The sequence below is a fragment of the Mandrillus leucophaeus genome, unplaced genomic scaffold (genome assembly GCF_000951045.1).
Source record: "Mandrillus leucophaeus isolate KB7577 unplaced genomic scaffold, Mleu.le_1.0 Scaffold249, whole genome shotgun sequence".
In the NCBI taxonomy this organism is placed as follows: domain Eukaryota; kingdom Metazoa; phylum Chordata; class Mammalia; order Primates; family Cercopithecidae; genus Mandrillus; species Mandrillus leucophaeus.
In genome coordinates, this window is record NW_012102576.1 from 1,239,699 (window position 1) to 1,251,856 (window position 12,158).

Consider the following 12,158-nt stretch of genomic DNA (forward strand, 5'->3'; position numbering starts at 1 on the left):
TTAGCCAGGATGGTCTTGATCTCCTGACCTCGTGATCCGCCCGTCTCGGCCTCCCAAAGTGCTGGGATTACAGGCTTGAGCCACCGCGCCCGGCCAGGACTCTTATTTTTAAACTTGACTGTGTAAATATATGAAAAATAAAGCAGTTCTTAAAAGTTTACCATGTAATAAGAATATGAAATATTATTCATGACTTACGAAAGATTTTAGGGTTTTTTTGATTAGAATAGCAGGATACCTAAAGCCATATTTAGTTCTGATTTTATCCTTAGTAAATAAAAAAGGCTCAAAGGACTTGTAAATGTTATATTAATGATGACTTAGAAGGTGTTTATGTGGATATACATGTATTGTCTGTAAATGCATGTGCATGTGCGTGAATGGATGTGTCTCTGTAATGGCTGGAAAATTATTCAATATATAGAGTAAAATTATTTCTACAAGTTAATAATGTTAAATATTAGCAATTTCTTAGGATTTGATATGACATGAATCATAGCTTCTGACCATCCAGAGTGTTATCGTTATTAAATAAATGTATGTATTTTTCTATTTACTTAGTCTTCATGCTTTTGTTTGCCTAATATCCTTTGAAGCCCAACCTTATATATTATACAATCCTATTATTACAATTGCTATTATATTACTCCCTAGAAACATACTTTTCTAAACTAATTCATGTGATTAATGTCTCAGATTATTCAGTGATGTTGCACTGGTATAAAATCTTACTGGGAATATCTGGAACCCTGAATGGTATTCTGGCTTTGGCTTTGATCTCCCTGATCCTGTTGGGTAAGTTAGAAGATCTTAATTAAATAAAAGTATGAAAGATGTTTACTTGTTTCTTATAAATCTTTTTATAATTATTCCTTCATTCTTCATGACATTAACCAAGATTGAATTAGAAGCTACTGCATGTAAAACTCTATTAGCACACTACACGGTGCTATATTTAATATGCAATCAAATCAGGTAAGTATCTTGTCCTCAAGTAGCATACAGTCTAATACGGAGAAAGGAGTGTATGTGTAGAGTGTGTGTGTGTGTACGTGTGGTATTTGAAACCATTTTTCTGTGTTTCTTAGATACTGGTAATAGATACAATTTTACTGTTTTGCTTAAACATTTTAATGCATTTTATCTAAGGTTGTATTTAGTTTGCTTTTCCTTTTGTCCAACAAATATTCACTGAGCAACTACAATACTCCAAATATTACAAATTCCTCGAAACTTTTAAGAAAAGAATAGTCAGGGTGAGGAATGTTATATTCTAGTGGGAGAAACAGATATTAAGTAATTATGTCACAATGTGCTGAGTACAGTATTGGAGGTTGCAGCAAAACATTAAGAAAGGATGAAAAGAGGCTATACACTTCCCAGAGCAGAAACTTGACTTTATTTACTATTGTATTACCAGTTCATAGGGATGCCTGGCATGGAAGAAATTCTCACCAAGTATGTGTTGTATACATGAATTGATTGCGTAAGACTTTGAATTCTTTCCATCCGTAGACATGAAAATTTTAAAAAGATCCTAGTGACCCCTTCAATTATTTCTTGTTCCAATCATCAGAATTATCCCGATGAATGTGTCTCTGAGACATTCCACGGAGAACATATTTACCTAACCTTAAAATATTCAAGTTTCTCAGGGAGTATTGCTAAAATGCCAAAAAGGAAGTCATTCAAATACCACCGAGCATGAAGATATTGGAGACCTAAAAACGAATAACGGCACAAGAAGAAATACAAGTAATAAGGACCTTTGTGTTTCGAGATCTGCAGACCAGACAGGTATGTCTCAAGGCTTTGGCTTATCCTTGTTTTAATCTTTTGGACTCTCTAAATGTTGAGCATTTTTGAACAGGTATGCAATAGATTAAACTAACATGTAAAAGTTTGGTATAAATCTACATTTTATTCAAAACTTGATTTAGATTTTTTTTTCTTTTTCTTTTTTTTTTTTGAGACAGTATCACTCTGTCACGCAGATATCTTTAAACTTGTTGCAGTGGGAGAAAAATTGTAAAACAACATAAGAAATAGGCTCTTCCCTCTAGGAATTTAAAATCAAGTTGATACATACAAATACGGAAAATTAGTTGTTATTAAAAAGCAGTATGTAAATAGCCATTCTTGCTTGTCACTTATTTATTCTTCTTTTTCTGAAATACGGACTGGATAAAAGTCAATATTTTAAAAGTTATTCGTTATGATTTTAAGCTTAGACTTTTAAGCTTAGAAATTCCAGTCATACAGAATTTTGATAATATTACCTTCTATTTTTAAATGTTTAAGTTGAACTTTTAAATACTTAACAGATAATTTTGACATTTATTTTATTGTATGAGATGATATATTATGACTTTCCAGATAAATGCATAATTATTATAAAAGGATTTTTTCTAATCTGCTAGTTCATATTGCCTCCTTTATCATATGTGAAAATTTTACATACTTTATGTTCTACTGATTGACACTCTCTTCATTTGGCTTATCTGTCTGTTTCACAGGTATACGTCCCAAACCAATAGAGATATTGTAGCTTTGTCTCATATTTTATTGTCTCCCTATCTCTAATGTCTGTCATTGTGTTGGGTATCATTGCAATAACACCTTAGAAAAGTTAAGGTGGCTTTGGTAGGTAAACATGGAATCATATACATGTCATTAAACATTAATTAAAGTAGGGTATAAATACTGTATATTGAGCTATAATATATTTATTTCCTATTCCTTTTTTTAACAGAGGTACAATTCAAAAACTTGAACCTTTAAAAGTAAACAATTTCATGATGTTTAGAACCTTCAAACATTGTGCAACTACCGTGTTTATCTAGTTGAAAAACTTTTCCCAAAAATAAATCCCTTACATACCCAATAAGCAAATCACTCTCCATTCCCCCCGCATTTAGCCTCTGACAACTACAAATCTTCTTTCAGTCTATACGGATTTACCTATTCTGGATTTTCATGTAATAGAATCACACAATATTTGGCCTTGGGCTTCTTTCACTTAGCATAATGTTTTTAAAGTTCATCCACATTTTATTCTTTTTTATGGGTGAATAATAGTTCATTGTGTGTATATATCTGTAAATATAGAAACATACATATTTATATGTATCTCTATATCTATAAATATTGATAGTCATATGTATATCTGTAAATATAGATATGCACAATGTTTGTGTGTGCAGAGCTTAAAGGTCAGTCCGATGTGAGATCTTAGGACCTTTTCAGGTGATTTCTGAGCATGCACCCAGCCCAGGGCTTGTGCCTGGCCTTCCAGATTTTCAGGATTATGTGGGAGCTTTTCAAAGTCCTTATTAGTGAAACAGCTCATCCCCCAGCTTTTCCTCTCAAGCTTTTCAGTTAGTCCTGTTGTTTGTTCCAACTATTGTACGTTGCCTCATGTGACAAAAGCTAACACATTTAACTTAATTTTTACAAATATCCTTTGGTAGCCTCATGGCAGGTATCTAAGTCTTCTTTACTGGCAGTGATATCTACTGCTAAAACAATTCAAGAGTCCATAGATGCTCTGGATTTCGTGGAAACTCATGAAAGACAAACTCAGTTACTGTTGTCTGCTAATTCTACAAATAACACCTCACCTGACTTGAATCAAAATCACCACTGATAGCAAGGCCATCTCTTCGCTAGGCCAAACACACAACTTACAGCCAGGCCCCTGGTCCAGGCTGAGCCCTGAGAAAAAGAGAGTTTATATTGGACCCCAAAAGACAGGTGGGTCCCAGGTTGGATAATCTCTGGTAGAATGATGAAACAATTGCAATACTTACTAGGGTTAGAGGACAACAGTGCCAGGCTTCTCCCTAGCTTCGAGAGGCAATCTTTCCTTCTGCACCTCCTTCTGTATCCATGAGTAGCAGGACCCCACTCCCACATAGGGATATGGTGGGCATGAAAGCAGGTGTCTTCTAGTAGATATTCACTCTTTTACCAAATTAATTGAGGTTGAGTCTCCAAAAAATAATCAACTTTGACTGGCTCTGACTGACTTTTAGACATGAATGCCCCAATTCCTCTTATTCCAGGAAGCACTCATAAATTAAAGTGATTTTTCTGGGAGGTGAATAGCTTTGAGGAAGGGTAAATTAAAGAGGCAATTCCCTGCTCAAATATTAAATTTGGTCCCATTTTGCTGAAAGATGCTTTCATCCTGGTTGTCCCTCAAGACTGTTCCTTTGCTCATCCTTGAAATGGACCTTCTCAGTCAGCACGTGATCTCATGGAAAGCTTTTACACTATTGGCGGGCACTACATAGTGGAAAACAGTTAATCTTCCCCACCAGTGTGAGTGGTAAATATTCCAAGATACCAAGCAAGGCAAAGCACTGCAGGATTGTGGTCTGTTATAGCTGACTTTGTCAAAGGAATTCTATTCTTCACCATGTTGCCTTTTAACTTCCTGGTATGGCCTATGTGTAAAGCCACTACTAGAGAGTGAAGGCTAACTATAGACTACAGAGAGTTAAGAAATATTATTCCTTTTATTAGAGCACCTTTATTGGATAATTGCTTTAATGAATGACCTTCAAAACATAGGTAAATGGTTTGGGAACAGACTTAGCTAACGTGTTCTATTTAGTAAAAATTTTTCAGGAGAATCAATCACAATTTGCCTTCACATTTACTTGGTTGCTGTGGACTGAATGGTACCCTCCCCTTAATTCATATATTGAAACTCTAACCCCCAATGTGATGGGATTTGGAGATGCGGTCTTTAGGAAGTAATTAGATTTAGATGAGGTCATGTGGATATGTCTTACTTAGTTTGGGGTGCTACAGCAAATTACCATAAGCTAGGTTGCTTATAAACAACAGATATTTATTCCTCACAGTACTAAAGACTGGAAGTCTGAGATTACAGTGCCAGCATGGTTGGGTTCTGGTGAGGGCCCTCTTCTCTGTTGCAGACTGCCAGCTTCTCATTGAAATCTCTCATGGCAGAAAGCAGAATGACTCAAGTTATCTCAGGACTCTTACAAGTACTAATCCCATTCTGATCTTCATCTGTTCTTAGCTCCCAAATGCCCACCTCCTAATACCATCATATTGGGAGGTAGGATTTCAGCATATGAATTTTGGGGTATGCAAATATTCAGTTCATAAAGTTTTACCTCTGAATTCCCAAAATTCATGTCCTTCTAACGTGTCAAATGGAAAAGACAACACACCAAAAGAGAAAGATATATTTGCAAATCATGTGTTAGATAGGGGTATAATATTCAGAACATATAAAGAACACTTATAACTCAAAAACACAACCCAATTTAAAAATAAGCAAAGGACATGAATAGACATTTCTCCAAAAAACACTATACAAAAGGCCAATAAGCACTTGCAAAGATGTTTAATATGATTATTCATTAGGGAAATGTGAAATCAGAACCAGGGTGGAAAGCCGCTGCACACCCACCAGGATGGCTACAATCACACAAAAAGAGCAAATGTTGGTGAGGATGTGGATAAATCGCTCACATATTGCTGGTAGAAATGTAAAATTTTATAGTACTGCGGAAAACAGTTTGGCAGTTCCTCAAATCATCACATGACCTGACATTCAACTTTTAGGTATATATCCAATAAAATGGAAGACATATGTCCTTACAAAAATTTGTACATGGGCCGGGCGCGGTGGCTCACGCCTGTAATCCCAGCACTTTGGAAGGCCGAGGCGGGCGGATCACAAGGTCAGGAGATCGAGACCATGGTGAAACCCCGTCTCTACTAAAAATAGAAAAAATTAGCCGGGCGCAGTGGCGGGCGCCTGTAGTCCCAGCTACTCGGGAGGCTGAGGCCGGAGAATGGCGTGAACCCGGGAGGCGGAGCTTGCAGTGAGCCGAGATTGCGCCACCGCACTCCAGCCTGGGCGACAGAGCGAGACTCCGTCTCAAAAAAAAAAAAAAAAAAAATTTGTACATGAATGTGCGTAGTAACAATATTCATAATAGCCAAAGAATGGAAGCGGCTCAGATATCTGTCCTTCAGCTGATAAAGAGATAAACAAAATACACTACGTACATGTTATGAAATATTCTTACAACCATAAAATAGAATGTAGTACTGATACATGCTACAACTTCTACAAGCCTTGAAAACATGGTGCTGAATGAATGAAAAAGCAGATGCAAAAGGCCATATATTGTATGATTCCATTTATATGAAGGGTCCATCATAGTCAACCCCATAGTGACATAAAGTGGGCTAGTGGTTGCCAGGGCTGTCGGAGTAGAAAATGAGTAGTGACTACTTAGTGTTTATATGTAATGCAAATGCTCTGGAATGAGATAGTAGTGACAGTTGTACAACATTGTGGGTGTATTAAAAGCCACTGCATTTGCACTTTAAGATGGCCAAAATGGTGAATTTTATGTTACGTGAAGAAAAATAGTCATGGTAAGAAATAAATAAAAAGAGAGAGATTGTAATGGGTCATAAGTTAAAATAGTTATATTGGTCTTTATTTATATTTTTATATATATCTCACTTTTTCTCAATATGATGTCAAAAACCTCAATATTTCCATTTAATTTAATTTTCCTTAATATTAACTTAGGAAAATCAAAGAACTACATAATATTGCAGTTATTAAGAGGTTGAAAATAAAGAAGTTGAAAATAAAGTGTTATCTTCCTTGGCATAATTTAATCATTTAATTATTAATTACTTAATATTAAGAGGGAGAAGGGGATACACATACAAAGCTACAAGGAGAGTGATTTGAAAACTTTGTGTGGTTTTTATTTGCATTTCCTCTAATGATCAGTGATGTGAACCACGATGAGGTACTAATTCACATCAGTCAGAATGTCTATTATTAGAAAGTCAAAAAATAACATGCTGGTGAGGGTGTGGAGAAAAAGGAATGCTTATACACTGGTGGCGGAAGTATAAATTTGTTCAGACTGTGTGGCAATTCCTCAAAGATCTAAGGACAGAAATACCATTCAAATTCAACCCAGCAATCCCATTACTGGGTATATACCCAAAGGAATGTAAATCATTCTATTGTAAAGACACATGTATGTGTATGCTCATTGCAGCACTATTCACTATAGAAAAATCAATCTAAATGCACATCAATAGTAGACTGGATAAAGAAAATGTACATATACACCATGGAATACTATGCAGCCATAAAAAAGAATGATATCATGTTCTTTGCAGAGACATGGATGGGGTTGGAGGCTATTATCCTTAGCAAACTAATGCAGGAACAGAAAGCCAAACATCGCATGTTCTCACTTATAAGTGGGAGCAAAATGATGAGAACACATGGACACATGGAGGGAAAAAACACACACACTGGGGCCTACTTGAAGGTGAAGGGTGGGAGGAGGGAGAGGATCAGAACGAATAACTAATGGGTACTGGGTGCTACCTGGATGTTGAAATAATCTGTACATCAAACCACCATGACACAAATTTACCTGTGTAACAAACCTGCACGTGTACCCCTGAACTTAAAAGTTAAAAAAAAACTTTGTGTGGATAAATTCTAAGTAACACAAATTACATTTTATCTAATCTCTCAAATAGCTATTTTATTTTGTTCATGCTATTTCTGTCAATATAATAGATCTTGGCATCAAAATTCCCATTATGTCTAGGTTTTGCTTCATCTCATTAAATTAATTGTCTTAACTTCCAAGGACCATCATTTGTGTTTTGGCCATCTTTTATGTCTGGACAATTTGCTATGAGTGACTTTATTGTAGCTCAACTCTTATTTTTACAATATATAAGTGTTGTTCTTACTGCCAATTTTCAGAGATGCATATGTACTTTAATTTCATTTTGTTTTCTACATTTCTCTGTAGTACTATGCCAATCAGAATGGCTCAAATACCAAGGGAAGTGTTATTGGTTCTCTAATGAGATGAAAAGTTGGAGTGACAGTTACGTGTATTGTTTGGAAAAAAAATCTCATCTACTAATCATACAGGACGAACTTGAAATGGTAATTGGTCTAGTATCAGGGTTATGGCATCTTTGCAGTTGAAAATGGCTTTCCTTAAGTATCTTTCCATCTTTGCATTAAATCATCATTTACTTTGATTATGAAGTTTTGGGCACTGTCTTAAATTTTGTATTCCAAGCAAGGGCCTCACTTCTCATGCTGGATCTGGCCCAAATTCGTATATTCAACTTGCAATTGCGTGTGTGTGTAACATACATATGATATAACGTGTGTATAAGTAAGATATGAATTGCTTATCATAAGAATCCCCATGCAGAGTGCTCTTTTGCAATAAAATTTAAAATCTTCAGTGTGTCTGAATTGCTGAAATATTTTGTTTATTTAGTCCCTCATTGTCCACATTTTAGGCTTTTATACAGAAAAACCTAAGACAATCAAACTACGTATGGATGGGGCTTAACTTTACCTCCTTGAAAATGACATGGACTTGGGTGGATGGTTCTCCACTAGATCCAAAGATGTGAGTCAGTCTTAAAACGCAATCTGATTTATTGTCTGTTGTAGAATATGTCTCCTCCAGGTTCACCAAATTCAACTCTGAAATAGTTACTGGTACTACAGAATTCAAAAGAATGAAAATTAATTTAGTATTTACAGGAGTAATGATGGATATTTTGATTTGATTTTTAAAGAAAAAGGATTTGAAAAAGGTAGTTTATGATTTTAAAATTTCTCACACTTTATATAGAAAAGTAGCTTGCATCAACGCGGTCTCCTGTTTTGAAAGTTCTCAATGCTTTCTTTAGCCATCTTCAGTAATAAAATAAAACCAATGTGCATTTTTTGTGTTATGTGATTATCACAATGTTAAAATATAAACAATATATACAACATAGAACAAGATTATCCAAAAGTCTCTGAACAAATGCATGGAATTATTGATTTTAAAAGTTCTGTCAATATTTTTGTGTGCATTATTTTATAATAAAATATTTAATTAAAAATATAATTAGTAAAACAGGTAAATTCAAAATCCCATTCCTATGTTAGTAGGCATGATAATGGTCCCCAGAGATGTCCACATTCTAATCCCAAAACGCTGTGAATATGTCATTTTATATGGCAAAAGAGCCTTTGCAGGTATGATTAAATGAGGAATCTCGACATAGGAATGTCATGCTGGATTATCCGGGTGGTCCCAATCAAATCCCTTAGAAGAGGGAGGAAGCAGAATTAGAGTCATATTGGGAGATATGAAGTGGAACGCAGAGATTCACATGATGTGAAAGCACCTCTGTGGGCCAAGGCACGCAAGTGGCCTCGGATTCCTCCCTAGTACATCCAGAAGGTGACTCTGGAGACATTTTGATCTTAGTCCCGTAGGGCAATCTTGGGCTTCTGATACTCATAAGTGTAAGATAACAAATTAACCTTGTTTTAGGCCACTACGTTTGTGGTAATTTGTCATGGTAGTGATAGAAAAATAGTACATTATAGTAACCAACTTAATAGTGCTATTATTTTCCCCTTATTTCTATTTCATCATTAAATATTAAATATTTTCTATCTGACTGCACTAAATCAATATAAAAAGTGAATAAAAACATTATTTGGATTGAAGGATAAAATTATGGATGTGTGTCATCTGAGAGCAGAGTTGTGTCACTGAACATGACATGAAGTTGCCAAACTTTGTTTTGTCCTCTTGCCACATCCATTCAACACTACCCTTTAGGGTTGAGTTTTAACTCTAGATCATGCTTGGAGATTTTTGTCCATAATATATTCAATACAAAATTTAAATCTAAGCTTGGACAAAGTGTATTTTCTAATATGAAAATTCAATACTTACTTGCCCTTATCAATTTGGAAGCATTGAAGATCACGTGCACCTTTTCCAAGATTCTTTCTTGAACTTTTTCCACAGGTCAAACAAATTTATCAGAATGTATCACTAACCCTACATTGTTTTATATATAAATTTGTTAATATTTTTAATCTGTTACATTATAAGTAAATAGTGCAATAAGTATGGAATTTATTATTTAGGTCATACATAGATCGCTTTGTGTATTGAGTTCTTTACAAACATCAATTCATATAAATGCTAAACAATATCATGAAGTATTGTTATCATCCTTATACAATTAGATATAAGAAGGAAAGAGAGGTTAAGTGAGCTGTCCAAATGGAGTTAATCTTATTTTTAATGTAACTGAACTACATGGGGCAAGAGAAGGAATACTAGAATGGGAATGTGGAGGGAAATTTATTCTCATCTCTGTTAGTTGCAGACTCTCTGGCAACTCTTGACCAACCACAGCTAACAAGGCTAAGTTACAGTTATTGTAATCATTAGTGAACTCAAGTATGTAAAAATGCTTTGAAATTTTGACAAAAGAGGATATTAGCAGAAGGCACAAATGGATGTCTTCAGCAACAGTGCTTAACAAAGTATTCATTCTCTCTTCCCCAGATTCTTCATAAAGGGACCAGCTAAAGAAAACAGCTGCGCTGCCATTAAGGAAAGCAAAATTTACTCTGAAACCTGCAGTAGTGTTTTCAAATGGATTTGTCAGTATTAGAGTTTGACAAAATTCACAGTGAAATAATCAGTGATCACTATATTTGGCCTATTAGTTTCTAATATTAATCTCCAGGTATAAGATTTTAAAGTGCAATTAAATGCCAAAATCTCTCTTTTCCCTCCGTCATCGACACTGGTCTAGCCTCAGAGTAACCCGTTAACAAACTAAAATATACCCTTCAAAATTTGTACCTGATAGTATAAACCAATGTGACTTCATGTGATCATATCCAGGATTTTTATTCATTGTTTATTTTATGCCAAATGTGATCAAATTATGCCTGCTTTTCTGTATCTTGCGTTTTAAATTCTTAATAATGTCCTAAGCAAAATTTCTTATTTCTAAGTGTTGAAATATAATGTGGATTTATACATTTTTTACCCTTTTATCAAAGAGAATTAACTGTGTTTCCAGGCTTCTGATACTCTGCACTCAGCTACAATAAACATCCTGAATGTTTTCTTAAATAGTAACACCTTTATTTCTATGATACAAGCCCTAAAAGTAGAATTTCTAGGTAAAAGTGTTAAATGTGTTGTTTTATATTTTGTACAATTTTTATATGTTGCACTTTTGTTTCCAAATTTGGAAGCTTTCAAACTTATAAGAAGATATTAGGTGCAGAAAAAGAACATACTGCTTTTCTTGAACCTCTTGAGAATTACTTGCCAAATTGATGCATTTTATTATAACATTTCATTTGTTATTGGATACTTTTTGTGTATTTCCTTCCAAAAAAGGGGCTTTCTCCCACATAACCACAATAAAATTATGAAATTCAGCAAATTTACACTGACATAGAACTATCATCTAATTCCCAAATTTCCTTCAAGGTTTGCTATTTGTCAAAATAATGTTTTTAGAGTAAAAGCATCCAGCTCAGAATCAATGTCTACATCTGGTGACTATTATCTCTTTAGCCTCCTTCAATATGGAAGAGTGCGTGAGTCTTCCTTGACATTCATGACCTTGACACTTTTGAATACTACACGTTGATTATTTCGTAAAATGTTCTTCAACTGAAATATTCTGATTGTTTCTCATGGTTAGATTCAAGTTTTATCTTCTTGGTAGAAATGGCATAGAAGTGATGTAGTGAAGCTTGGTCTCTGAATCCTTTCAGGTGGTACACAGTTTTATTTGTTCCATTATTGATTATATTTATTTCATTCACATGATTGATGTAATTTCTGCTTGAATTCACTGTAAAGTTATTATTTTCTCAATGTAATTAATGCATATTTTGGGGAAGTGACTGAGATGGCCTTAATGTCCTCTTCAGCTTGGGGCTACATTCTTCTTTTTTTTTATACTTTCAGTTCTGGGGTACATGTGCAGAATGTGCAGGTTTGTTACACAGGTATACACGTGCCATGGTGGCTTGCTGCATCCATCAACCTGTCATCTACATTAGTTATTTCTCCTAATGCTATCCCTCCGGATAACAAGAACTCAGAAATAATGTACAAAGTTATGATCTAATAACAGGTGTATTCTAGCTTTTTTCCCCAGAAACTTAACTTCTTTCCTACATTCATTATACAGAAATATCAGATTTTAAAGCCTCTTGAGGCTGGAAAGCCAAACCGAGACAAACTTTAGATTTTTTCTATAGT

At 34.8% G+C, this 12,158-nt stretch overlaps 1 protein-coding gene across 4 annotated transcripts in view; it reads left to right on the top strand.

The window, feature by feature from the left end:
• Nucleotides 1–11,009, top strand: part of KLRF1 (killer cell lectin-like receptor subfamily F, member 1) — a 15,415-nt gene extending 4,406 nt beyond the window's left edge. Inside the window, exons 2-6 of one of the 4 annotated variants that reach the window (XM_011983319.1) lie at nucleotides 697–795; nucleotides 1,648–1,797; nucleotides 7,854–7,993; nucleotides 8,362–8,474; nucleotides 10,431–11,009. In XM_011983319.1, coding sequence (XP_011838709.1) covers nucleotides 697–795; nucleotides 1,648–1,797; nucleotides 7,854–7,993; nucleotides 8,362–8,474; nucleotides 10,431–10,539 — 611 coding nt within the window. In that variant the 3' untranslated portion in view covers nucleotides 10,540–11,009. The remainder of the gene's footprint in view (nucleotides 1–696; nucleotides 796–1,647; nucleotides 1,798–7,853; nucleotides 7,994–8,361; nucleotides 8,475–10,430) is intronic. The other 3 variants (XM_011983320.1, XM_011983321.1, XM_011983322.1) reach the window with 3 other exon arrangements.
• Nucleotides 11,010–12,158: the final 1,149 nt, after the last annotated feature.